The sequence below is a fragment of the Coregonus lavaretus genome (genome assembly GCF_964263955.1).
Source record: "Coregonus lavaretus genome assembly, chromosome: 25".
In the NCBI taxonomy this organism is placed as follows: Eukaryota; Metazoa; Chordata; class Actinopteri; order Salmoniformes; family Salmonidae; genus Coregonus; species Coregonus lavaretus.
The window spans coordinates 22,498,245-22,525,644 of NC_140012.1; the positions used below are offsets into that span (position 1 = coordinate 22,498,245).

Genomic DNA, 27,400 nt, shown 5'->3' on the forward strand with positions numbered 1-27,400 from the left:
CTCTATATTTCATCCTTTCTCTCTCTCCCTCACTCGTTGCCTTGTAAGAAGCCAGCTACCGCTGAAGATTCCCCTAATAAGGGCACAGTAAAAAAAAAAAAAAAAAAAAAGTGTAATATTTCCAAGTGACTCTCGCTCCTCATAAAAGGGGAGGAATATGTCAAAGCTGCCAGTGTATCTATCATTTCACTGCATGTCTGACATGCAGTGAAATGATTGCGGAAGTTGGAACAGAAAGGTTGGGGTGAACACAGTCACAGGAGTATGAGCCTAAACTGTCCTTCTCAATGTCATCATGGTAGCTTAGTGGGTAAGAGCGTTGTGCCAGTAACCGAAAGGTCGCTGGTTCTAATCCCCAAGCTGACTAGGTGAAAAATCTGTCGATGTGCCCTTAAGCAAGGCACTTAACCCCAATTGCTCCTGTAAGTCGCTCTGGATAAGAGCGTCTGCTAAATGACTAAAATGTAAATGTAATGTCTGTTACTCAGTTTCATGTAGCAGTGTATTGTAATGTTAACTTATAAATGCAGATTATGCAACGTTTACCCAGCCCACACACACGCAAAACTACAGTAACCAATAAAGTTAATCTATTCTCTCCACCTGAGAAGGAAGTCTATTTTTTGCCATGTCCAAAACATTATACACATTTATTTTATCCACAAAAATATATAAATAAAAAATAACTAAAGGCCTCTGACCTCTACCCTTCACCTCTGACCTTTACCTCTGACCTTGAACCTTGTTCCCTGTGTGTTCCAGTCGATTTGGGGTGATAGAGAAGCTGGAGGCATTGGAGCTTGAGAATGCAGAGAGGATGGAGGTGGAGGAGGCTGGGAGGACTGGAGCCAGACAGGGCCGCAGCGAACACAGACGCTTCCACAGAGAGGTACAACTACAGCACTGTGTGTGTGTGTGTGCGTGCATGCGTTTGGTACAGAGATTGTACCCCCTTTAAACCCATTCAGTTTAACTCGATCTTAGAGAGGTCATAGATTATGAGTACAGGCTTAGCCTTTGCGTGGGCAGCACCTGATTGTCCTAGCAGTGCTAACATTGTCTACTAGTTCAGGGTTTCCCAAACTTGGTCCTGGGGCCCCCACTGGGTGCACATTTTTGTTTTTGCCCTAGCACTACACAGCTGATTCAAATAACCAACTCCTCATCATGCTTTGATTATTTGAATCAGCTGTGTAGTGCTAGGGCAAAAACCAAAACATGCACCCAGGGGGTCCCCAGGACCGAGTTTGGGAAACCCTGTACTAGTTGACAATGGATGTGTTCACACTTTTTTAAAGCCCAGTGTTTTGAAAACAACATCAATGGCTGCTTTGAGACATGAGACAAAATGGCGCCGACAGCCACGGTCGCCCTGTTTCTAGCTCCTTGCCAACTTTGCAGTATTTAGCTTTTATTTTTGTTATTTCTTACATTATTTGCTCAGAATGTTTCTAGTATTATTTCCTACAACTTAAAATAACTTTTGGACATTAGATCGGCGGTCACTCGCCAGAAATTCGACCAGAAATTTGACTTCTCTGACCAGGATCCTTTGTTTGGACTTCCCAAGGCAGCCCCATCCATCCCAGGTGCTAAACCAAAACGTTGACGCCAGAGGAGAGGGAGGAGAGGTGGGGTTCTAGCCAGGCTCAGATGGCGAGCAAAACCATCCACCGCTTCCGAGTATATTACTCGTGAACGTTCAGTCCCTGGACAACAAAGTAGACAAGCTCAGGGCGAGGTTCTCCATTTAGAGAGACATAAGGGACTGTAACATACTCTGTTTTACGGAATGATGGCTCTCTCCGCATATATTGTCCCCGTTCATACTGCCACCGTGGTTCTCCGTACATCGCACGGACAAGAAGAAAGAACTCTCCAGTAAAAACAAAGGTGGCGGGGTATGTCTCATGATTAACAACTCATGGGGTGACATACAGGAACTTAAGTCCTTTTGGCTCTCTCAGATATCCTCAGATCCTCGAAAAATTATACAGCTGCACCATCGATAGCATCCTGACTGGTTGCATCACCGCCTGGTATGGCAACTGCTTGGCCTCCGACCGCAAGGCACTACAGAGGGTAGTGCGTACGGTTCAGTACATCACTGGGGCCAAGCTTCCTGCCATCCAGGACCTCTATACCAGGCGGTGTTAGAGAAAGGCCGTCAAAATTGTCAAAGACTCCAGCCACCCTAGTCATAGACTGTTCTCTTTGCTACCGCACGGCAAGCGGTACCGGAGTGCCAAGTCTATGTCCAAAAGACTTCTCAACAGCTTCTACCCCCAAGCCATAAGACTCCTGAACAGCTAATCATGGCTACCCGGACTATTTGCACTGCCCCCACCCCCCACCCCATCTTTTTACGCTGCTGCTACTCTGTTAATTATTTATGCATAGTCACTTTAACTCTACCCACATGTACATATTACTTCAACTACCTCAACTAGCCGGTGCCCCCGCACATTGACTCTGCACCGGTACCCCCCCTGTATATATAGCCTCCCTACTGTTATTTTATTTTACTTCTGCTCTTTTTTTCTCAACACTTTTTTGTTGTTATTTTATTTTACTTTTTTATTAAAAATAAATGCACTGTTGGTTAAGGGCTGTAAGTAAGCATTTCACTGTAATGTCTGCACCTGTTGTATTCAGTGCATGTGGCCAATAAAATTTGATTTGATCTAAATTCTTATTAGCCAATGCCTGTCACGTGTTCGGGTTCTTCTCACAGGCATCACAGCGCCGAAGTAGGCTACTATTGAAGACCAACACATCGGGGATGGAACGGCGTGCGTCCTTATAAAATTCTGAGGCACATATTGAAGATGTTAGAAGAACTGTCCACATTTACTTTTTGTCAGCCAACAAGATGAGTAACGAACAGCAAAAGCACTAGCCTATGTCAATCTACTATCCCCCATAGTACAAAAGTTGACCTATTCTATTGGTCAGCTTGTCGTTCTGTGCGAGAAAGAAATATTCCAAACAGACTCCTGGTCAGTTGTGGGACGATAGATCCCAAACTAATAAAACCACTGTACATGCATATTTTTTTTTTTAAGTAATGAGGTTAATGCAACAGATCATAAAATGTTGATCAACTATTAAGACTATTTCTTCACGTTACAAGCGCAGCAATGCGCACACAGCAGTAGGCTATAAGTGCGAATGTTCCAAAATGCAATTAGCGGGAAAACACTTCTCCAAAGCGCACCACAAATGCGAGTGGTTTCATGACAGAGATGAAAATATCCTTTAGAAAGTGGGAAGATCTAAAGATGCAACAACTAGCATGGGTTGTTAATATAACTAGGATTGTGTCTTTGGCTGTTGGACAACAAAGGGAAGTTGAAAACATGAGACAAATAATGGTTTCAATGGCATATGAGGAAGTGTTTATAAAATAACCCCCTTAACATTCCTATGGTTGGTAAGACATGCCTAATACATTTTTTTTTTTAAAGGCTAAATTGTGTTTTTTCCATTGGATAAAAGTACAGAATCAGAGCTTCAAAATGGCATATTATACACTGTAGTTGGAGGAAACATGGGGAAGTAATCCTGATTTTAAAAGTTGATACATTTATAATCCCATTTAGGAGAAAAACGCATTCAAACATTTTGCTGTGATTTTCACACTTGCTCTACATTAATCCTTCGGAAACGTATATTTAGAAAAGGAATACATTGACCAAATTTCCAAAATGGATTCTCTGAACATTATGTCACCAACTTACCCCATTAGGCAAACCATTTACAGAATTAAATTGCCCATTTTTGTATAATAAAGAACCTTTCACATTGAACAGCTACAGCACTGTTCTTTGTTTACGCCCATTTGGCATCCTTAAAGAATTCACATTGGAACACATGCAACTGTGGCCATGTGCTAAAGCAGTAAGGTAGTGCTTAAAAAACAAAAGATTTAAACAATAAAATACTTTATTAACTTTAAGTGCTAAAGGTAGTAGCCTACAATTAGGAAAAACGTAGAAGACATAAAAGCTTAGGTAACAACAATATCTAGACCTAGGACTATATCATAAGGTCCTTTGAGCAACTTTGGTTCAGGTCATGTTATGAAATGAACAAAGGAATCTAGCTTGAGAGCATATTTCCATGGCATTTTCATTGCATAAGTCCTGATCTTGGCCACAACAACACCAGGCTCCAGATAATTAAAGCTGTAAACGAGGAAAGTAGACAAGCCGTTAACCTTGCATACTAGTAATAATATTAATTGACCCCCAAGTTCAAGCAATAAACTCACAATTACAAAAACAAAATGCCTGAAGTGTTGCTTATTCACCCTCGATCATCTCCTTGTACTGGTGGAGGAGAGCAGGTTGATGCTGAAAGACAAATTCCCGAAACATAAGTTAAAACATGAATTAATTAATGTCCTGTAGCTTGTTATTGCCTGTTGACTGCTACAGCTGTACTAAAATGGCCTGTACACACTTAACTTGCTTCCAGCCCAACAATGGCAATGCAGAGAAAAGATAACTAGCTAGCTAGATGTAGCAAACATTTAGCTTCAGAATTACCAACTGGCTAGCCAGCTAGTTGAACATGTAAAAAAACGACCTCGAAATCTATAATCCAATAGCTAGCTAGCTATTTAGCTATCATTTCATCGTGGCTAGCTAGCTAGCAAACGTAGCATGTGTCCCTATAACGTAACATGGAGTTGATTAGCTTTCTAATCGATTAGCATTCGCCCCACAGTGGCTATTTTCGGTAGCTAGCTAGTTAAACATGACAAACGGGCAAACATGAAAATGATCATCATCATGTCATGCATGCCTTACCACATCAGCAATCAACATTAACAGCAGAATGCAACTGGCCAGCTCAGCTAGCTGGCTTGCGTTGCTTCATCCCGCCTACAAGCCATCTGTAAACAATGGCTTATTGCGGGACGAAGCAAGCTATAACTGTACCTGTATGCAACTGTCTAGCTAGCTAGCTATATAGCTAACAATAGCTAGAAATGAAAACGACTTTTTGAAACAGTTCAGACAATAGTGCATTCGGAAAGTATTCAGACACCTTCACTTTTTCCACATTGTGTTACGTTACAGCCTTATTCTATATATTTGTTTAACTATCATCAATCTAGCTATACACAATACTGCATAATGACAAAGCAAAAACAGAAATACCTTATTTACATAAGTATTTAGGTCCTTTGTTATGAGACTCGAAATTGAGCTCTGGTGCATCCTGTTTCCATTGATCATCCTTGAGATGTTTGTACAACTTGATTGGAGTCAACCTGTGGTAAATTCAATTGATCTGGGGAAGGGTACCAAAACATTTATGCAGCATTGAAGGTCGCCAAGAACACAGTGGCCATCATTCTTTGATGGAAGAAGTTTGGAACCACCAAGACTCTTCCTAGAGGTGGCCGCCCGGCCAAACTGAGCAATTGGGGGAGAAGGGCCTTGGTCAGGGAGGTGACCAAGAACCCGATGATCACTCTGACAGAGCTCTAGTTCCTCTGTGGAGATGGGAGAACCTTCCAGAAGGACAACCATCTCTGCAGCACTCCACCAATCAGGCCTTTATGGTAGAGTTACCAGGCGGAAGCCACTCCTCAGTAAAAGGCACATGACAGCCCGCTTGGAGTTTGCCAAAAGGCACCTAAAGGACTCTCAGACCATGAGAAACAAGATTCTTTGGTCTGATGAAACCAAGATTGAACTCTTTGGCCTGAATGCCAAGCGTCACGTCTGGAGGAAACCTGGCACTATCCCTACTGTGAAGTATGGTGGTGGCAGCATCACGCTGTGGGGATGTTTTTCAACTGCAGGGACTGGGAGACTAGTCAGGATCAAGGGAAAGATGAACAGAGCAAAGTACAGAGATATCCTTGATGAAAACCTGTCCAGAGCGCTCAGGACCTCAGACTGGGGGCGAAGGTTCACCTTCCAACAGCACAACGACCCTAAGCACACAGCCAAGACAATGCAGGAGTGGCTTTGGGACAAGTCTCTGAATGTCCTTGAGTGGCCCAGCCAGATCCCGGACTTGAACCCGATTGAGCATCTCTGGAGAGACCTGAAAATAGCTGTGCAGCGACCCATTCAACCTGACAGAGCTTGAAAGGATCTGCAGAGAAGAATGGGAGAAACCAAATACAGGTGTGCCAAGCTTGTAATCGCTGCCAAAGGTGTTTCAACAATGTACTGAGTAAAGAGTCTGAATACTTATGTAAATATCATATTTCAGTTTCATTTTTATTTAATTGATTTTTTTTTATACATTTGCAAACCTTTCTAAAAACCTGTTTTTGCTTTGTCATTATGGGGTATTGTGTGTAGATTGATGAGGGATAAAAAAAAAAAAAAACAATTTTAGAGTAAGGTCCAGGTGTCTGAATACTTTCAGAATGCACTGTATTTGTAGAATATTTTAACTCCGGAAAGGGTATGTGTCAACATGCTGACATATCTAAGCCTTTATACTTAGGCATGAATTAATCCACATACTTTCAAAAATGTATAATATCTGTAGTCATTACCTGATCATTTATGGATCCATATTTCTAATAAAAATCACAATTTCAATAGATATCCTTACATGATATGTAATATTCATCCTCAGATGTCTAATCGAAAATGGACTAAATCTGACTGATGATCAATGTCCAGCGGCCAAATTATTTTACTTCAGGCGCCGAAAATCATTGTGCTTCTTCACTTGAAGGTGACATATCTGAGCATACAGTTGCACCATATTCAGTAGTAGGCTACAGGGCACGGAAAAGCAAAAATTGCCATATTTCATCCAAAGCACATCTCTACTATTTCTGTTTTTAAAAATGCAGCATAGCAAATCCAGAGGTCCAATCACACCTGTTTTCTGTAAAGATGCAAATATAGGCCAATCTTTGCTAAAAATGTGTATATATATATATGTTTAAAGGAAAATTAAAGTTGCACACCCTCAATACCCCTGCCAGCCCTGTTTGTTATGGACGATGGATGCGATGGGTCGTCAGTGGCACCGGTCCCTCGTAGTCTAGACCCAACGTGTTGGTAGTGTTGGTCTGTGATACACTCCAAACTGTCAATCGATTGTCATTTCACATAACCATACACAAGATAGCTACTCTACCTGCAGCCTTAGCTAGCTAAGTTAGTTAGCTAGCTATCTTATATTAACCAGTAATACAAAATACACCCAAACGTTTTAAAACGTTAGCTGTCACCTTGAGGCTTAATAGGGGGTAGAAATCAATTCCTGAAGGGAAGGAAATGTTGTTATTTGTTAGCTAGCTAGGCTACCAGTTAGCTTTTACCCCCCTATCAAGCCTACTGGCTGTTGGCCAAATTAGCTAACGTTTTTGATTCTACAGTCGTGGTCAAAAGTTTTGAGAATGACACAAGTATTGGTCTTCACAAAGTTCGCTGTTTCAGTGTTATGAGATATTTTTGTCAGATGTTACTATGGTATACTGAAGTATAATTACAAGCATTCCGTAAGTGTCAAAGGCTTTTATTGACAATTACATTAAGTTTATGCAAAGAGTCAATATTTGCGGTGTTGACCCTTCTTTTTCAAGACCTCTGCAATCCGCCCTGGCATGCTGTCAATTAACTTCTGGGCCACATCCTGACTGATGGCAGCCCATTCTTGCATAATCAATGCTTGGAGTTTGTCAGAATATGTGGGTTTTTGTTTGTCCACCTGCCTCTTGAGGATCGACCACAAGTCCCGTGTAGCTCAGTTGGTAGAGCATGGCGTTTGCAACGCCAGGGTTGTGGGTTCGATTCCCACGGGGGGCCAGTATGAAAATGTATGCACTCACTAACTCTGGATAAGAGTGTCTGCTAAATTACTAATATGTAAAATGTTAATGTAAATTCTCAATAGGATTAAGGTCTGGGGAGTTTCCTGGCCATGGACCCAAAATTTTGATGTTTTGTTCCCGAGCCACTTAGTTATCACTTTTGCCTTATGGCAAGGTGCTCCATCATGCTGGAAAAGGCATTGGTCGTCACCAAACTGTTCTTGGATGGTTGGGAGAAGTTGCTCTCGGAGGATGTGTTGGTACCATTCTTTATTCATGGCTGTGTTCTTAGGCAATATTGTGAGTGAGCCCACTCCCTTGGCTGAGAAGCAACCCCACACATGAATGGTCTCAGGATGCTTTACTGTTGGCATGACACAGGACTGATGGTAGCGCTCACCTTGTCTTCTCTGGACAAGGTGTTTTCCGGATGCCCCAAACAATCGGAAAGGGGATTCATCAGAGAAAATTACTTTACCCCAGCCCACAGCAGTCCAATCCCTGTACCTTTTGCAGAATATCAGTCTGTCCCTGATGTTTTTCCTGGAGAGAAGTGGCTTCTTTGCTGCCCTTCTTGACACCAGGCCATCCTCCAAAAGTATTCGCATCACTGTGCGTGCAGATGCACTCACACCTGCCTGCTGCCATTCCTGAGCAAGCTCTGCACTGGTGGTGCCCCGATCCCGCAGCTGAATCATCTTTAGGAGACGGTCCTGGCGCTTGCTGGACTTTTTTGGGAGCCCTGACGCCTTCTTCACAACAATTGAACCTCTCTACTTGAAGTTCTTGATGATCCGATAAATGGTTGATTTAGGTGCAATCTTACTAGCAGCAATATCCTTGCCTGTGAAGCCCTTTTTGTGCAAAGCAATGATGACAGCACGTGTTTCCTTGCAGGTAACCATGGTTAACAGAGGAAGAACAATGATTTCAAGCACCACCCTCCTTTTAAAGCTTCCAGTCTGTTATTCTAACTCAATTAGCATGACAGAGTGATCTCCAGCCTTGTCCTCGTCAACACTCTCGCCTGTATTAACGAGAGAATCACTGACATGATGGCAGCTGGTCCTTTTGTGGCAGGGCTGAAATGCAGTGGACATGTTTTTTGGGAATTAAGTTCATTTTCATGGCAAAGTGGGACTTTGCAATTAATTGCAATTCATCTGATCACTCTTCATGACATTCTGGAGTATATTGCCATCATCAAATCTGAGGCAGCAGACTTTGTGAAAATTAGTATTTGTGTCATTCTCAAAATGTTTGACCACGACTGTAGTTAGTAAGATAAATAAAACATCTCAAATTAGCTACTCACTTTAGCGTTAACGTCTTTGAGGTATTTTCTGAACAGCTTCTCACTTCTTTGTTTCTCCAGTTGTCAGTTCAACCACACACCGTTTACAAACTAATTTGTGGCGCCCAAATTCAGAAATGACAGTTGAGTTGGAACTCCACAGCAAGAAAATATGTGATTCTTGTTGCTAGGCTACCAGTTACAGTGCTTTTAGCTTGTGGTTTACGCGTGCCTTTTATGTACATGGTATACAAAACGTTTAGCTAGTGTCTGAAATAATTATATGGATTTAATGTTTGTCCAATTATTGAACATAAATTGTACTTATTTAGCATATCAAAAAGCATATCAAGATCCTGATATGGACCTCAGTCAAGAGCATATGCTTTGTATGTGCTGAAAAAATATACTATATAGGCCTACTGTCAGTATTTGTCATCATATAGAGAAAATAAGATGTCCACATAGGCCTATCTCAGGATATCTAATGATTCAATATCTGACCATACCATGTATGATATCCAGTGGGAATCCCAAAATGATTTGTGTATTAAAGAAAAATATGGATTTCATATTTGACAAATTATTGATGTGCTGAAAACTCAGAAATGCATCAGAAATCGTCCTTATTTTCAGCATATCAAAAAGCATATCAAGATCCGGATATGGACCTCAGAAAGAAAGAAGCATATCTGGAATCAATATAGCTTGTTATCTTGAATGTGCTGAGAAAACACTGATATGCCATGTATACAGTCAGTATTTGTCAACATGAAGAGAGAAAATAGGATGTCACATATCTCAGCATATTGAATGAGTCCATATCCAGCCATAGGAAATGTCCATGTGTGATATTCATAGGAAATGTCCATGTGTGATATTCATAGGAAATGTCCATGTGTGATATTCATAGGAAATGTCCATGTGTGATATTCATAGGAAATGTCCATGTGTGATATTCATAGGAAATGTCCATGTGTGATATTCATAGGAAATGTCCATGTGTGATATTCATAGGAAATTTCCATGTGTGATATTCGGAGTAATACCAATCTCATATATGTCTAAAATACACATTTGGATTCAGAATTTGTGAAGATATGGTGCAAATCCACAAAACTCAAAATATGCATTGGAAATGGTCTGTATTCTCTAGAATATAAAAAAACATGTCATGTAAAGATATCCACTGATATGGACCCTTTCCGCCCAGTGAAACCTCCCTGGTCTTTGTGGTTAAATCTGTGCTTGAAATTCACTACTCGATTGCGGGACCTTACAAGTAATTGTACAGTGGGGAAAAAAGTATTTAGTCAGCCACCAATTGTGCAAGTTCTCCCACTTAAAAAGATGAGAGAGGCCTGTAATTTTCATCATAGGTACACGTCAACTATGACAGACAAAATGAGAGAAAAAATCCAGAAAATCACATTGTAGGATTTGTAATGAATTTATTTGCAAATTATGGTGGAATAGGACAACTCAGATTCTTTTCTTCTGAAATAGACTACATTTTCTTCATATCATGCTTCTTTAGACCTGTCTAAAATAAATAATGGATTTATTGTGAAGTTGTAGGCTATATTACATGTATTTAGTATACTTTTTTAAATGGCTTGTAGGCTATATGTGGATGCCAGGAGATGCTAAATGTGTTTATGTGAATTAACGGTCAATGACACCGACAGTTATTTGCTTGACAATCACCGGCTGGTGAAATTTCGTGACCGCCACAGCCCTAGGTGTGAATACTTTCTGAAGGCACTGTATATTGTCCATACTGTCTATACACACCACATACAGTGGGGAGAACAAGTATTTGATACACTGCCGATTTTGCAGGTTTTCCTACTTACAAAGCATGTAGAGGTCTGTCATTTTTATCATAGGTACACTTCAACTGTGAGAGACGGAATCTAAAACAAAAATCCAGAAAATCACATTGTATGATTTTTAAGTAATTAATTTGCATTTTATTGCATGACATAAGTATTTGATCACCTACCAACCAGTAAGAATTCCGGCTCTCACAGACCTGTTAGTTTTTCTTTAAGAAGCCCTCCTGTTCTCCACTCATTACCTGTATTAACTGCACCTGTTTGAACTCGTTACCTGTATAAAAGACACCTGTCCACACACTCAATCAAACAGACTCCAACCTCTCCACAATGGCCAAGACCAGAGAGCTGTGTAAGGACATCAGGAAAAAAATTGTAGACCTGCACAAGGCTGGGATGGGCTACAGGACAATAGGCAAGCAGCTTGGTGAGAAGGCAACAACTGTTGGCGCAATTATTAGAAAATGGAAGAAGTTCAAGATGACGGTCAATCACCCTCGGTCTGGGGCTCCATGCAAGATCTCACCTCGTGGGGCATCAATGATCATGAGGAAGGTGAGGGAGCAGCCCATAACTACACGGCAGGACCTGGTCAATGACCTGAAGAGAGCTGGGACCACAGTCTCAAAGAAAACCATTAGTAACACACTACGCCGTCATGGATTAAAATCCTGCAGCGCACGCAAGGTCCCCCTGCTCAAGCCAGCGCATGTCCAGGCCCGTCTGAAGTTTGCCAATGACCATCTGGATGATCCAGAGGAGGAATGGGAGAAGGTCATGTGGTCTGATGAGACAAAAATAGAGCTTTTTGGTCTAAACTCCACTCGCCGTGTTTGGAGGAAGAAGAAGGATGAGTACAACCCCAAGAACACCATCCCAACCGTGAAGCATGGAGGTGGAAACATCATTCTTTGGGGATGCTTTTCTGCAAAGGGGACAGGACGACTGCACCATATTGAGGAGAGGATGGATGGGGCCATGTATCGCGAGATCTTGGCCAACAACCTCCTTCCCTCAGTAAGAGCATTGAAGATGGGTCGTGGCTGGGTCTTCCAGCATGACAACGACCCGAAACACACAGCCAGGGCAACAAAGGAGTGGCACCGTAAGAAGCATCTCAAGGTCCTGGAGTGGCCTAGCCAGTCTCCAGACCTGAACCCAATAGAAAATCTTTGGAGGGAGCTGAAAGTCCGTATTGCCCAGCGACAGCCCCGAAACCTGAAGGATCTGGAGAAGGTCTGTATGGAGGAGTGGGCCAAAATCCCTGCTGCAGTGTGTGCAAACCTGGTCAAGACCTACAGGAAACGTATGATCTCTGTAATTGCAAACAAAGGTTTCTGTACCAAATATTAAGTTCTGCTTTTCTGATGTATCAAATACTTATGTCATGCAATAAAATGCAAATTAATTACTTAAAAATCATACAATGTGATTTTCTGGATTTTTGTTTTAGATTCCGTCTCTCACAGTTGAAGTGTACCTATGATAAAAATTACAGACCTCTACATGCTTTGTAAGTAGGAAAACCTGAAAAATCGGCAGTGTATCAAATACTTGTTCTCCCCACTGTATTTATATCCCGGATATTTCTTCTCCTGATTCTTCTTCTTGATTCTTTCTTCTTTTTTTTCTTTCTTTTTTTAATTATTATTTGTGTATTAGTATTGTACTGTTAGACATTTATTGCACTGCTGGAGCTAGAAACAAGCATTTCGCGGCACCTGCTTTAACATATGCTAATCTGTGTACGCGACAAATAAACTTTGATTTGATTTGACATGACACAGCACTGGAGCTCTGAAAGAGGAGCTAGATTCTGTGAGCTGTCGCACATGAAGCAGACTCTTTCTCTCTCATATATATACACACACACACACACACACACGCACGCACGCACGCACGCACGCACGCACGCACGCACACACACACACACACACACACACACACACACACACACACACACACACACACACACACACACACACACACACACACACACACACACACACACACACACACACACACACACACACACACACACACACACACACACACACACACACACACACACACACACACACACACACACACACACACACTCTCTCCCTCTGTCCTTGTTTCAGTTAGAGGTCAAAGGATCTGGAGAGTGTGCTGTATTCATTTCCAGTTTCCATTATGTGGCTGGATTCCCATGATGATACTAACTTCCCTTTCCCACCCTGACTCTGCTCTGGCCTGCCCATGCCAGGACAAAACGCCTCTGTTGTAGGACCAACAACAGAAAGACCTCAAAGAGAGAGACTATACCCAAATTGTCCCTCCAAAAAAGTGTCCCGGCCAAAGTATCCCCAGAAGAGAGCTGTTTTTATGACCAGTTTGTCCTGTCAAGTATAAGGGCACTTATAGTAAACATCATACCACCTGCACTTACACACTCTCTCTCTCCCCTCCTCTCTCTCTCACTCCACTTCTCTCTCTCTCTCTCCACCTGTCTCTCTACTCTCTCTCGTTCTTTCTGAGACACACACTGCTCCTGGATGGGGCTTGTTTTCTTCTGTATCAGAGCATTGTCTTTGTTTCCATTCTCTGGTTCAGTGAAAGTCTGTTGGGTTCAGTTTCCTGTTAAAAGATGTGTGATTCTGTTAGAAAAATAATTTGTTATTGTGACAGTTGTGCAGAGATATGTTAGCATATGTTAAACTGTTCACATGGGAGGAGTGAATTGTTCTGCTCATAAAAACACATAGCATACTACAGAAATTAAGGCTATAATATGTTTGGTAGGAAGACTGTTCTGTAAAAGTGCACACTCCAGGAGAAACAGAATTGGGCTCATGACACATTGATATGACTCCTTTCTTCAGATGAAAACACTCATATGAACCATTTTGATAAAAGAGTATTGACGTCATGTTGTGTGTTTCAGGAGCAGAGACATGGCCAGGGCCTGGACTTCCCCTCCACTCTGCCCCCTCTGAGACGAGCCAAGTCCCTGGACCGCAGGACCACCGAGTCTGTCATGACCGTTAGTACCATTTCACTCTCCTCTCTTCTGTCGTTCAATCTTACTATGTGGCCTCTCAGGGTCTGCAGTCAGACATACTCAAACACACACCAGGGAGAAAATTGTTATCAATGAGCGTTGTTGTTTACGTAAGGCGTGTGTGTGTGTTCTTGTGTGTGTGGGCTAAGCTGAAGGAACTTTCTCTCCAGGTCCAGACAACACCACAATAGTTCTGCTGTTCTCCTAAAGTTGCGGAGTTAGAGGTCATCAGCAACGCCAGGACTTTAGCCCGGCTGAGTCGAGGGGTTGTGGGGTTGGTGGAGTATACGGGTTGGGTAACATTGTGTGTATAAGGGTTGGGTAGCAGTGTTAAGAGTATTTGGGTTGAGAAAGGGCCCAGCAGGCCTTAGCTAGTGTAAATGTTATGATAACATTAAACCACTAAACCGTTTAACCACATGGTACTGGAGTTTTTGGCTAGGACATCATGTCGTTACAGCAGCTTTGGTTGGGAAATGGTACTCCTGGCTTGGCTGTAGTAATGAATGAATGAACCCATATTGGTACATAGAGTGCCTTTGTTGGTTCAATAAAATAAGGGATTGTTATAGTTTCATAAAGTTTATTATCTATTAGTCTGCACCTCGTGAACTTTGACAAATTCATTAGGTATTTTGGGGGGTCTTTTGGTTCCTACTCTTTTGGGCTGTTTTCGCGACCAGGGTTTTTATGACTGGGATGTTGGATGATTCTACTGTACAGTAGAGTACAGTCAAGGGCACTGTAATGGGTGATGTGGTTAGGACATGCTGTTTCAGAGCTGGTTGGTTGGTGTCCTGGACGTCCTAATGCAGTCCTCCATGCTACAGGGGGCAGCGCAGTCCCCTCTCCAGTCCAGGTTATCTTCTTGCTACTCCTGTGTTTGGCCATGGCCCTCAGGCCTCTGTGTGTTGGCACCCATTCTGCTGTGTGTATGTTTGAGGAGTGTGTGTTTGTGAGAGAGAGGGAGAGTGTGTGTGCCACAAACCAGCACCGCTTCCCCAGGGCACTTTGTGTGTGTTTTCTTCCACTGTGTGAAACCACAACAGACATTTTTTCAGAAGGCTCTGTGATGCCTAATGGAGTAGGTACATATTTCCCCTAACCACTGGTCCAGGGTCAGTTATTATTGTATCCTCCTAATGTTAATGGTAGGATTGGTGGTAAGGTAATCTGATCCTATATATGTGATCAGGGGAAACTTCTACCTCGAGCAGAGCCAGCATGTGGAGGTTTTTTTTCTGCTCTTTCTCAGACATCAAGTTTTTGTTTTGCAGGTTGACCATAGTTAACTAATGAAGGGTATTTTTGAACCTTACAAATGTTCAAGATAGTCGTTACAGATATTCTAAATTGTCTAAATATGTTACCATCTAAGTAACAAAGTGCAGAAACTGTAGCGTGTTGGAATTGCAATGATTCTGTCAGCTATGTGCTCTAGTCGCTTAGTCAGGCTAATTCATACTTTTCTTTCAGCTGTGGGTGCCTGTAAGTATGACCTGTTAAAGTTATGGAGTCCTATGTGGAACCGAGATGTGGTTTTTAAAAGGCTGCAAGTTTAGTATCTGTGGTTTCAGCATCTCTTGGTTCGTCTTGCATGATCTTACTGTGTGGGTTCACTAGACTGCCTTTACTGGACCACAGGTTGATTTAATTGGCATTTTTAAAGAGTACATTTTATGTTATGCTTTTAGGGATGGTTTGTAATAATGCTAAGCGTCTTTGTTTATCATTCCAGCCTGACTTGCTGAACTTCAAGAAAGGTTGGATGGTGAAGCTGGATGAGCAAGGACATGTAAGCAATAAACAAAACATACAAACATCACCAAAACAACTGATGTTGTTTTTCTAATGTTTCTGGAAAATGTAAACACTTGAAAAAATAACATTAGTTTGATGACATGAGATTTGAAAATTGTACTTTTCTTTTTGGTGAGATCAACAAAGTAGGCAGTCGGTTGAAGTTCAAACGGTTATCTGAACGTTCACCTAAAGCATTCTAGAATGTCTGTAGCATTCTATGGCCTTTAGAGCCACGGGTCAGTCTTTGATGGCACAGCTTCAATGGGTGACAGTTGAAAGGGTTATGTGGTGCTTCTCTTTTTACAGCAAGTCTATTCTCTTTTACAGCTATATTTATTGTGTAGACTGATGCTCCAACGCTATATTACACAGTGAAAATTAACATAAAGCTTTCATAGAAATCATTACTTTTCAGAGGGCTACCAACATCACTTCAGTCTCCTCTGCTGTCATAGTTTTTTTTCTGGTCTGTTGCATACAGAAACCAAGCTCCTAATGTCATTACTCCATTATTTATTTTGTGTCTCATAAATAATGGCACTAAATAGATTATTTATTCTCAGTCTACAGCAGTAACAGAACAGTTTCTGTATTTCCAGTGAACTCTGTGACCTGTGTTCCCTCTCTCCTTTCCTCTACAGTGGAAGAAGTATTGGTTCGTACTGACAGACCACAGCCTCGGATACTACAAGGACTCCATTGCTGAAGAGGTGACTTATTTCTCAATCCATCTAGACTCTTCATTCGTCCTAGCTTAACTGTGAACAACTGTAGCAATGGCAGTAGTTATCTTTAAAGAAATGGAATACCTGTTTGCTAATATAGTATTGGTTTCTTATTGATATGTTCGTAAGTATAATCTAAACTCCAGCAACTGGCTGCTTGTATGCTGATAATAATCTATTCTGTCTTCCTGACTTAGTTTTCATCATCTGTAATGTTACGTTATTGCAGGCTTCAGATCTGGACGGGGAGATAGACCTGTGTACGTGTTATAACGTCACTGAATACCAGGCTCAACGCAACTACGGCTTCCAGATACATGTAAGCCCCAATCTCTCGCATACAGTCTCATATTATCTTTATGTAATAACGATGATTTGCATTTATGTAACCCTTTTTATGTCAGCTCTTCAGTGTATGGATGTAACACACCCATTTACTATCACCTAATAGTGCAGCAGTTAATGTACAGTTTGAATCTAACACCCTAACTGTCTTCCTCAGACCCAGGAGGGCATGCACACCCTGTCGGCCATGACTGCAGGCATACGGAGGAACTGGATACAGGCTGTAATGAAAAGCGTCAGACCCTCCACTGCTCCGGATGTGGCAAGCGACCACAGCTCCTTCTCCCCGCTGGAGGGGCTGGTTCGGCCGGACAGGACCCAGGACTCCCTTTCCTCCGAAGCCTCGTCCATGGAGCGAGAGCCAGGGCCAGGCCCCAAGAAGAGTCGGGCCCGTGAGCGCCGGCGAGAGGGCCGTTCCAAGACCTTCGACTGGGCCGAGTTCCGACCCATCGCCCAGGTTCTGGCCCAGCAGCGGGCCCAGGAGGCCGAGCCCCTGCAGACTGACCTAGGTGACCCCGATCGGAGCCGGAGGCGGGAAGAACGAAGGAGGAGGTATGAGTCTGTGACTGGCTCCTCCGTGGACCAACCAGCAGGCTCCGAGGGTGGGAGGATGGACTATGAGAGTGGGGGAGGGAGTGAAGGCAGCCCTGGGGGTGAGTGTGGGGGTCCCCCCTCCCTGGAGAGGCAGCAGAAGGTGGAGGAGGAGATCGAGCAGCACTGGCAGCAGGTGGAGCAGACACCAATCAGGGATGAGAGGAGGGTACCTCTGCCCTCGACACTGCAGACCAGGGAGACGGCCGAGCTGGAGAAACTGCTGGAGAGCTACAAGAAAGGAGTGAGTATGGGTTTTGTGTATGTGAGTGCGCGTGTGGTTCACTAGAACGAAGATCAATGCAATGTAAAAGGTAAGGGGTTCTTGATAGGTCAGTGCTCTCCTGTGTTTCCTCACATTTTCACCTTGTCCATTCTATGGTGCCTCTCCCAGGTAGAAGAGCTGAAGGTGCAGTTGGAGAGCTGTCACCAGCAGCTGGTGGACTCCAACCAGCACAAACACAATCTGGAGGTCCAGCTGAGGACGGCTCTGGAGAGAGAGCAGCACAGCCGCACCGGATACATCTCCCCGGTAAGCACCACAGCTCTATCTTCTTCTCCTTCTTCTTCTCCTCTTCCTCAGAGCTGTTTTATTCTCTATAGTCGTGTTGAGTTCATACCTGAGCTAAGATTTCATAAACTCAAGGTACAGATTGAGCTGTCTCTTTCCATTTCGTAACCTCCTTTGCATGTTGTATTTTTATTGTGAGAAAACATCAAACTGACTGACATCAAAGCTACAAAACAGCTCCAGAATGTGCCTTTGCATGAGTCCGTTCATTGCATGTGAGGAGAAACATGAAGATCTTGTTTTTATGACTCCTTTTTACAGCTTCTTCTGGTTCATCACCTCTTGCTGTTGTTTTTTAGATGTACGACATATGTCATGAACTCATGCTAGTGTATTGAACATGATGCATTCAATTAATGATTAACATTAGATGGATACGTTTCCTTATCAACGTTCCTGTAATGCTGTAAATGGCATGAATGCATTAGGCTACTTGACTTCAACAGTACAGCCATAGTTGTTGAAATGATGACGTTTGGCTCAGAACTGTATGAAAACCTTTTCGGCTTGTCTCATTATGAATTTTTTGCATGGATGTCTTATTTTCCATATTTTATTCACCACTGTTCCAACCATCCATTCTTCTTTTAACCGATGTGTGAGCCATACCATTATGCAGGTGATAGTTGTCTATTGGATTTTGCTTGCTTGTGTGTGTGTGTGTGTGTGTGTGTGTGTGTGTGTGTGTGTGTGTGTGTGTAAAAGAGGGAAAGAGAGAGCGCGGGAGAGGTGAGAATCTGTCCGTATGGAGGGTGTATAGATGCTTTTTGAATTCCTCACCACATATTGTGTACATCTGTTGAGTTTATCAAAGACAGTTGGTTTTCTTGGATAGCTTGTGTAACAATGAAAATTAGATTCAGTTCAAAGGGGACTTTGGAGAAATGTTTGAGTTGATGGATATGATGTTTAGAGAGGGAGAGAGGGAATGTGAGTAATTTATGCTGACCTTCGCATTTTTGCTAAAGCCTTCAAAACAGGTCATTGACATCCTCATAAGAAAGGAAAATAATAAATTTCCTGTTCATGTTGTGGTTGTTTTTACTGAAACCATACATTGAACTCAGTTTTGACCTGCATTGTTACATTTGCAATTACGCAATGTGATGCAATTTGATGAGTGCCTTTTGAGAAATGTTTCTGTTTTTGTGAAAGACACGAAGAGTTCAGAAAAAGGAGATTTCAAGAACGTTGTTTATTCCTAGGACCTGGTATGCAACTCATCTCTAAGTAAACCACCTAGCTAGCACTAATTTTGCATTACTTACCCCATTAAATAACTCTTAACCATTTAATGTGCATGCTATTTTGTGATTTACTAACTGTGGCCATTAAATCTCTCTTTCCATTGCTCTAATTCTAATCATTTAGCCTAATGATAGAAGCTGGATTCTATTTCTGTAATGTTTTTAATCATTATGTTTAGTTACGTAATTTTGTAGTCAAAATTATAATTATGATGATTTCATAATGTTTAATTGCTATGAATACAGGGGGAAATAATTGATGGATTACCTAAAACAATTTAGTTAGCCTTTTTCACCCCTGCTGTGTGTGTTAACCAACTGTCTGGTCCCCTTTTCCAAGCTGGAGCTCCCTTTGGGTCTGGAGGCTGATATCGAGCCCCAGACGAAGAGGCCAGAACTGGTTAGTTCTCAAGCTCAGAGCTTAGCAAGGAAGTACCAGGAGACCAAAGAGCTCCTGCAGCTACAAGAACTGAAAAAGCGCAATATGCAGGCACAGCTTGGCCTCACACTTTCTCACCTCTCCATCAAGGAACCTTACCTTTCTGACCCCCAAAAAACAGCCCCTCTGCACAGCCTGCCTCCCTCAGAGCCACTCGTCGAAAAGACCGTTAGCTTTTTGATTGAAGATAGTGCAGACATTATTCAAGAGCTAGAGGCCTTGATCTCAGGAAAGCTCCTGACTCTAAAGGGACTGGATAGATTGCTACGGTCTCACAGTGAATTCAGCCTGGAGGGTAATCAGGATATAGGAGAACAGGGTAGCTGCCAGAGGCTCTTGGAGAGCTGGAAGTATCAGCAGGAGGTAGAGAACGAGACTATGAGGAAGAGCTTGGCCAGGGCGGGCGAAAGCATCCACAATTACGAATCACGACTCCTGACCATGGAAGACATGCTAGGAAGGGTTCAGAAGCAGAAGGTGGAGAGTCTGAAGAGCTCTTACGGACCACTGTGTCAAAATGAAGAGCACTCAGAAAGCCAGGAGATCACGATCAGGACTTTGTCCCAGAGGGTCGAACTTCTAACGAGCGAAAACGGAGCGCTGAACCAGCGCTATCAGGAGATAGTGAACCAACTAACTGAGGCAGATAGGGAGATAGACAGGCTTAAAGCTGAGCTAATCAACCTGCAAGGTGGGAAACAGCACCTACTGGTCCTAGAGGAGCTGAACAGGGTCAGGGCCAGACTAGCGGAGTGCGAAGCCAACGCTATTGACAGGGTGTTCTATGAGAGCGAGCTGAATGAGAAGTCTGTGAAGCTTCATGAGGCGCTGGTCACCTTGGAGGTGCTAGGAAACAGCCTGAAGGACACAGAGAGAAGACTGCAGCTGAAAGAGGCCACTCTCAAAGGTCTGGGATTCCAAATAGCCAAAGAAGGTGACGATGAGTCCCCTAAGGAGAAACTCAAAGAGCAGCTGGAGGCCACAGAGGCCAAGCTCTTAGAAAAGGAAGTGCTCTTTCAGTCCACACAGCATCTCTGTAGAGAACTTCAAGCTCAGACGGTTGAACTTAAAACTAGAAACCAGGAATCTGAGAGACTCCAGAGTCAGAAACTTGTAGAGGCAGAGAATGAGATTAGGATGTTGCGAGCAAAGTTAGAGGTAGAGGCAGCTAGGGGAGAAAGAGAAGTGAATGTTAGTGAAGAGTTGATGCAGACAGGTGAGAGGCAGGTAGCAGACGAAAGTGTTATAAAGCAATTAGTAGGTGAGGTAAAGATGAAGTCAGAGGCCCTTAGTCAAGTGTTAGAGGTGTTAGCGAAGGTAGATGTTAGTGTGGACAAAACGCTAATTGATATGAAAAGCACTTTACATATCACAGACTGCCTTGGGTCCTTTGAAGAGGAGACGGATGAAGTAAGTCAGAGAGTAATGAAAAGGTTGGTATTAGAGGCAGAGTTCTGGAGTCGTCTGTTGAGTGCTGTAGAGGTTAGCACAGGCGAGACTGAAGGTGAAAGTGCATGTCGTTTTGAAAGGCGTGTGGCAGAGCGTATGGTAGCTGAGAAGAGCATGTTGCTGTTAATGAACAGGATTTGTCCTCGACCAAAGATGGAAGTTGATAATGAGATGACTGTGACTGCACAGACCCTGGAAGCATACCTTTTGAATTGGTGCAGCTGGCTTGATAACGACACAAACACTCTCATTTTGAAAGATTTAACAGAGGCATTGCAAGATAAAGTGTATTTGTTGAACCTGATTGCCTCCACCATTGAGACGTCCACTAATGACAAGCTCCTGTCCTTGGTCCTAGCTAGCTTTGATTCCAGCAAACTAAAGAAAAAATGGTCTGAGCACCTTGAAGACGCAGCCACAGAAGCCCACATGTCCTATCTCATCAGCAGGCTGAAGTTCCAACACGAGAAAGAGCTGAAAGAAACAATGGTTGAGAAACTTCCGATTTGCAACTCCGACTGTGCCAACTGCTCTCTACTGAGAGAACTGAACCGAGATCTACAATCCAAAATGGCGGATCTACAGAATGATCTGTCAAGCCTTGAAAGCCCTATGAGTGAAGATACTAGACCAATAACACACATTCAGATCGAAGGTGAGCCCATTGACTCCCTGGACAAGGCCATACAGCTACAAGACATGGTGGCCAAGCACAAGCTGGAGCTGCGGGAGATCAAGGACATCTACGCACAGGAAACAGAGAAGCTGAGACAGGAGGTGGCAAAGGTGGCCGAGATATTGCATCTAGAACGTGAAGAGAACGTGAAGGAGATAGACTCTCTGACTGTCTGCATGGAGAACCTGAAGAAGAAACACGAGATGGAGAGGAGCATCCTGCTAGAGAAGTTCCACCACCAAATGGATGTCACCCCAGGAGGAAGCTATCTCACTGGGGCAGAGGATGGGACGATGTCCCCTGAGACATCCACAACCTCCGCCCTCAAGGAGCGCATCCAGGAGCTGGTGGCCCAGGTCTCAGCCATGACGGAGGAGATGAAGCGGAGGGAGCGCCAGGGCGACGCAGCTACCCTCCGGCTGAAATACGACAAAGACCTGGAGAATCTGAAGGTGGAAGCCATTCCTTGTACTTGCTGTTCCTCCGTCCGTGATGCCTTCTGTCTCCTTGTGGCACCCCCCACCCTCCCAACCCCCTCCTACCTGCCCTACCCCCCTTTCCTCTCTAACCCTGCTCTCCTCACTCTGCTTTAATTTTCTTTGTAAACCAGTATGCTCCAGTGTTGCATGGTGACTAATTCACTGTTCAGTGCATGTGGTTGTTGACAACTAGTTGTGTGCTGAGGAACCCATTTTGTTTGACAGGAAAAGTCTACAACTCCCAGACCTAGGGCAACTGGAACATTGTTAATGTGGGAGGCTAACCAGAACATGTCCTACAGTCACATGAAAGTCAGGCTGACAGAATTTAGTCATGTTATATAGTGTCTATCAGCATATTTTCCCATCCAATGTGAAATTGCACCGTATCATACCAGAAGGTATAGTTGCTGACGAAATGAGTTCCTCAGAAGCTACAGTTTGATGTGCTTGATTACAGATTCCTTTCTTCAATAGGTGTTGTATATTAGAAATGTCAAATACAAATGGTTGAACCCCTTTTAAAGCTGTCTAACTATTAAGTTATTCTCAACAGACACATGATTTAGATAATCAGGTGGATATATAGCTTTTTTTATTGAGGATGAAATCAACTGCATTCGAAGATGCATGGGGCTTACCTTTTTGTCTTTGATGTTGTGATGTTGCTTTAACTGACTAAACATTAAACTTTTCCCCTCCTGACTTGCTGATGAACAATTAATGATAATTGACAGGATTTCAAAACATTGCAGAATATTTTAAGCTTAGACGTATTACTTTTTTGGAAAAGTAATGCTTAAAAGGAAGAAATGTAAAACAATGATCATCTACCCAGAATCTTGGGTACTGTATGTAAACGTATAGTTACCCAGATGTTTTTATATGTCGTAGATCCTATTTTTGTGTATTTTTTGACTACAGAGAATTTCCTCCATTGTCATGGTCTCTCTACATCACATTATGTTGTAGATGTGTATTAGAATTACGCACGTAATTTATGATCAGGCTCCAGCTGTATATGAATGGTTTTAAAAGCTGTTGTTTTCTGCCTGTGTTTATTAGTCTTGAATAGAGACTGTTTCTAAGCAGATGGCATGGGTTGTTAACCTCAGGAAAGAGACATGCATGTAACTTCCAAAATAAAGGAAACACTTAAGTAAATGAGGGATACAATTACATTTTACATTTTAGTCATTTAGCAGACGCTCTTATCCAGAGCGACTTACAGTTAGTGAGTGCATACATTTTCATACTTTTTCATACAATGTATTTTGAAAGCAGGTGCTTCCACACAGGTGTGGTTCTTGAGTTAACTAAGCATTTATCATCCCATCATGCTTCAGGGTCATGTATACAAATGCCCATTGCCCATTATTTTGGCTGCCATGGCTAGAAGAAGAGATCTCAGTGACTTTGAAAAAGGGTTCTCAGTAACCAGATCTCAACCCAATTTAATCTTATGGGAGATTCTGGAGCGGTGCCTAAGACAGCGTTTTTCACCACCATCAACAAAACTACAAATGATGGAATTTCTCGTTAAAGAATGTGTCACGGTTCAGACAGACGACCAGAGGACCACAATTGCGTCACACCAGAAAGTTTATTAAACTCAAGGGAAAAGGGGAGTAGGGAGTGAATGAAGGCTCCAGGGGTAACAGGGGTCCCGTCCAATGCGCTGGGTCTGTGCCCCCCCCAGTGGCAGCGATGCGTCCTATGAAGCCGGTGGTGGGTGGTCCAGAAGTCCTGGGGGGGGGAGACACAGACACAACAGGGCGGAATGAAACCAGGCAGCAGTACAGTTCAAGGGAAATCCAGAACACGTAGTAGCAAGGCAGAAGGCTGGTCAGAGTTACCGGGATTGAAGAGTAGTCAGGAGTCGTAATGGCAGAAGCAGGTCTGGATCTCCTGAGGCAGAAGAGTATCCAAAAAACAGGCAGGTCCGGGGTCACAAAACCAGGGTGAGCCAGAAGCGCGAGCAAACAGGTTCCGGGTGTGAGCTTTGCAGACGATCTGACACCGGAGAGCTGAAAGACAGGGCCTTAAATACTGGGAGAGGTAGTGGGTAATGCAGCGCAGCTGGCAGAGTAATTAGAGCAGAGCAGAGCAGGGACAGGTGGAGCTAGTTAGGCTGAGTAGAGAGAGTGGTGAGCAGAGTGGAAGAAAACTAAGGTGGTAACCCGGTGGAGTGAGAGGCCCATGACAGAACCCCCCCCCCCAAGGGACGGCCCCAGAAGTCCCAAGAGCAACACCACGCCGGGCGGGAGGAGGGGAGCCGGAGGAGGGCTAGAACTCCTCCGAACGGTCCGAGTGAACGTCCTCATCCTCGGAGGAAGCCGGAGGGCCGTGGTCGGGAGATGGGACAGGTCCCGAGACAGGATCAGGCCCAGGACAGGAAGCCGAGCGGGCCGGACGGTTAGGGACCCCTCTGGGGCGGCCCCTACGGATTGCAGGTTGATCAGGATGCCGTTGGTGGAAAGCGGTGATGAGAGTCCTATCCACAATCCGACTAGCTGGCACCCAGGTCCTCTCCTCAGGTCCATAGCCCTCCCAGTCAATGAGGTACTGGAGACCCCTACCCCTCCGTCTGGACCGAAGCAGGCGGCGGACGGTGTAAACCAGACCACCATCGACGAGCCGTGGAGGAGGAGGACCAGGCGCAGCAGGGACCAGCGGACTCTCATGGATGGGCTTAATCTTAGACACATGGAAAGTGGGGTGCACCCTCAGGGAATTAGGCAGTTGGAGCCGGACAGCAGTTGGGCTAATCACTCTTATGATAGGGAATGGGCCAATGAACCGAGGTGCCAGCTTCTGCGACTCCACCCTGAGTGGCAGGTTCTTCGATGACAACCACACCCTTTGACCAACATGGTAGGTGGGAGCAGGAATTCTCCGACGGTTGGCCCCGGTAGTGTAGCTGGCAACGGATCTGAGGAGTGTGGCTCGGGCTTGTGACCAGGTGCGGCGACATCGACGGGCAAAAGCAAGTGCAGATGGGCAAGTAACCTCCTCTTCCTGGCTGGCAAATAGAGGAGGCTGGTATCCATAAACACATTGGAAAGGGGACATACCGATGGCAGAGCAGGTCAGAGAATTGTGTGCGTACTCCACCCATGTCAATTGCTGCGACCAGGAGTGGGGGTTGCGTGAAGTCATGCATCGCAGTGCCTTCTCGAGCTCCTGATTAGCCCGCTCTGACTGCCCATTGGATTGGGGATGGAATCCGGAAGTCAGACTGACTGTGGCTCCCAGCAGGTGACAGAACTCCTTCCAAAAAGCGGAGGAGAATTGTGGACCACGGTCAGAAACTACATCCTTTGGCAGTCCGTGGATCCGGAAGACGTGTTCCAGGACCACCTGGGCGGTCTCCTTGGCGGTTGGGAGCTTGGGGAGGGGAATGAAGTGTGCCATCTTGCTGAAACGGTCAACGATGGTGAGAATGACGGTCATGCCACTTGAAGGGGGCAGCCCCGTGACAAAGTCAAGGGCGATGTGAGACCAGGGACGTCTGGGCACAGGCAGGGGCTGCAGCAATCCGGCTGGGGGCTGGCAGGACGACTTGTGTTGGTTGCAGATGGGGCAGGCTTGGACGAATTCCCGTACATCCTTCCTCAGAGAGGGCCACCAGAACCTCTGGGCGAGCAGGTTGTAAGTGCGGGTGGAGCCAGGGTGACAAGCTAGGCGGGAGTCATGTCCCCACTGAACGACCTGGGACCTCAGGTCTTCGGGGACAAAAAGGCGGTCCGCTGGGCAAGTGCTGGGACCTGGCTGGTTACGGAGAGCCTCCAGCACCTGTTCCTCAACAGCCCAGGTCAGAGCTGCAACGATGCAGGGACTTGGCAGAATCGACACAGGGTCCTTGGAGGGGGTGTCATCCTTCTGGAATTGACGGGAGAGGGCGTCTGGCTTGGTGTTGCGTGATCCAGGCCGGTATGACAGAGTGAAATTAAACCTGGTGAAGAACAGGGCCCAGCGGGACTGCCTGGAGTTCAACCGTTTGGCCGTGCGGATGTACTCCAAGTTCTTATGATCGGTCCAAACGAGAAAAGGAATGGTGGACCCCTCCAGCCAGTGACGCCACTCCTCCAAGGCAAGCTTCACAGCCAGCAGCTCACGGTTCCCTATGTCGTAATTGCACTCAGAGGGGGACAACCGACGTGAGAAAAAGGCACAGGGATGGAGCTTCCTATCCTCCGCAGCCCACTGAGAAATCACAGCACCAACTCCCACATCCGAGGCGTCCACCTCCACAATGAATTGCCGGTCCACATCAGGCATCTGGAGGATGGGAGCGGAGGTGAACCTCACCTTGAGGGTACTGAAGGCTTTGTCGGCTGCTGGGGTCCAGGTGAAGGGTTGCTTGGTGCTGGTTAGAGCAGTGAGAGGGGCAGCAACGGTACTGTAGTTCCGGATAAACTTCCTATAGAAGTTAGCAAACCCCAGAAACTGTTGCAGCTTCTTTCTGTTCTCCGGAACAGGCCATGAAGTGACTGCTGATACTTTGGCAGGATCCATTTGGATACTTCCCTCTGCCACTATGTACCCCAGGAAGGCCACTGTCTTGACGTGAAACTCACATTTCTCTGCCTTGGCGTAGAGGGAATTCTCCAGAAGACGATGAAGGACTTGCTGGACATGGCGGGTGTGTTCAGACAGGTTTCTGGAGTAGATTAAGATGTCATCCAGGTAAACGAAGACAAACTTGTTTAACATGTCCCGCAGTACATCATTCACTAGAGCCTGGAACACAGCAGGAGCATTGGTGAGGCCAAAAGGCATAACCAGATACTCGTAGTGGCCTGTTGGTGTATTGAATGCGGTTTTCCATTCATCTCCCTCCCGGATCCGCACTAGGTGGTAAGCGTTTCTGAGATCCAACTTGGTAAAAACAGTGGCTCCCTGGAGCAACTCAAAAGCAGAGGTGAGCAGAGGCAGAGGGTAACGGTTCTTCACTGTGATGTCGTTGAGTCCCCTGTAGTCGATGCAGGGGCGAAGAGATCCGTCCTTCTTCCCCACAAAGAAGAAGCCAGCACCAGCAGGAGATGAAGATGAACGGATTAATCCTGCGGACAGAGAGCCATTGATGTAGTCCTCCA

General features: G+C 44.6%; 1 protein-coding gene across 4 annotated transcripts in view; it reads left to right on the top strand.

Annotated features, from left to right (window-relative positions):
- LOC311101024 (myosin phosphatase Rho interacting protein) overlaps positions 1-27,400 on the top strand; it is a 75,537-nt gene that overhangs the window by 34,001 nt on the left and 14,136 nt on the right. For 3 of the 4 annotated variants that reach the window (XM_084142032.1, XM_084142034.1, XM_084142033.1), the window contains exons 7-13: positions 763-889; positions 13,860-13,958; positions 15,715-15,771; positions 16,421-16,489; positions 16,734-16,823; positions 17,007-17,684; positions 17,835-17,972. In XM_084142032.1, coding sequence (XP_083998158.1) covers positions 763-889; positions 13,860-13,958; positions 15,715-15,771; positions 16,421-16,489; positions 16,734-16,823; positions 17,007-17,684; positions 17,835-17,972 — 1,258 coding nt within the window. Of the gene's footprint in view, positions 1-762; positions 890-13,859; positions 13,959-15,714; positions 15,772-16,420; positions 16,490-16,733; positions 16,824-17,006; positions 17,685-17,834; positions 17,973-19,598; positions 22,275-27,400 lie in introns of all 4 variants that reach the window. The other variant, XM_084142035.1, reaches the window with a different exon arrangement.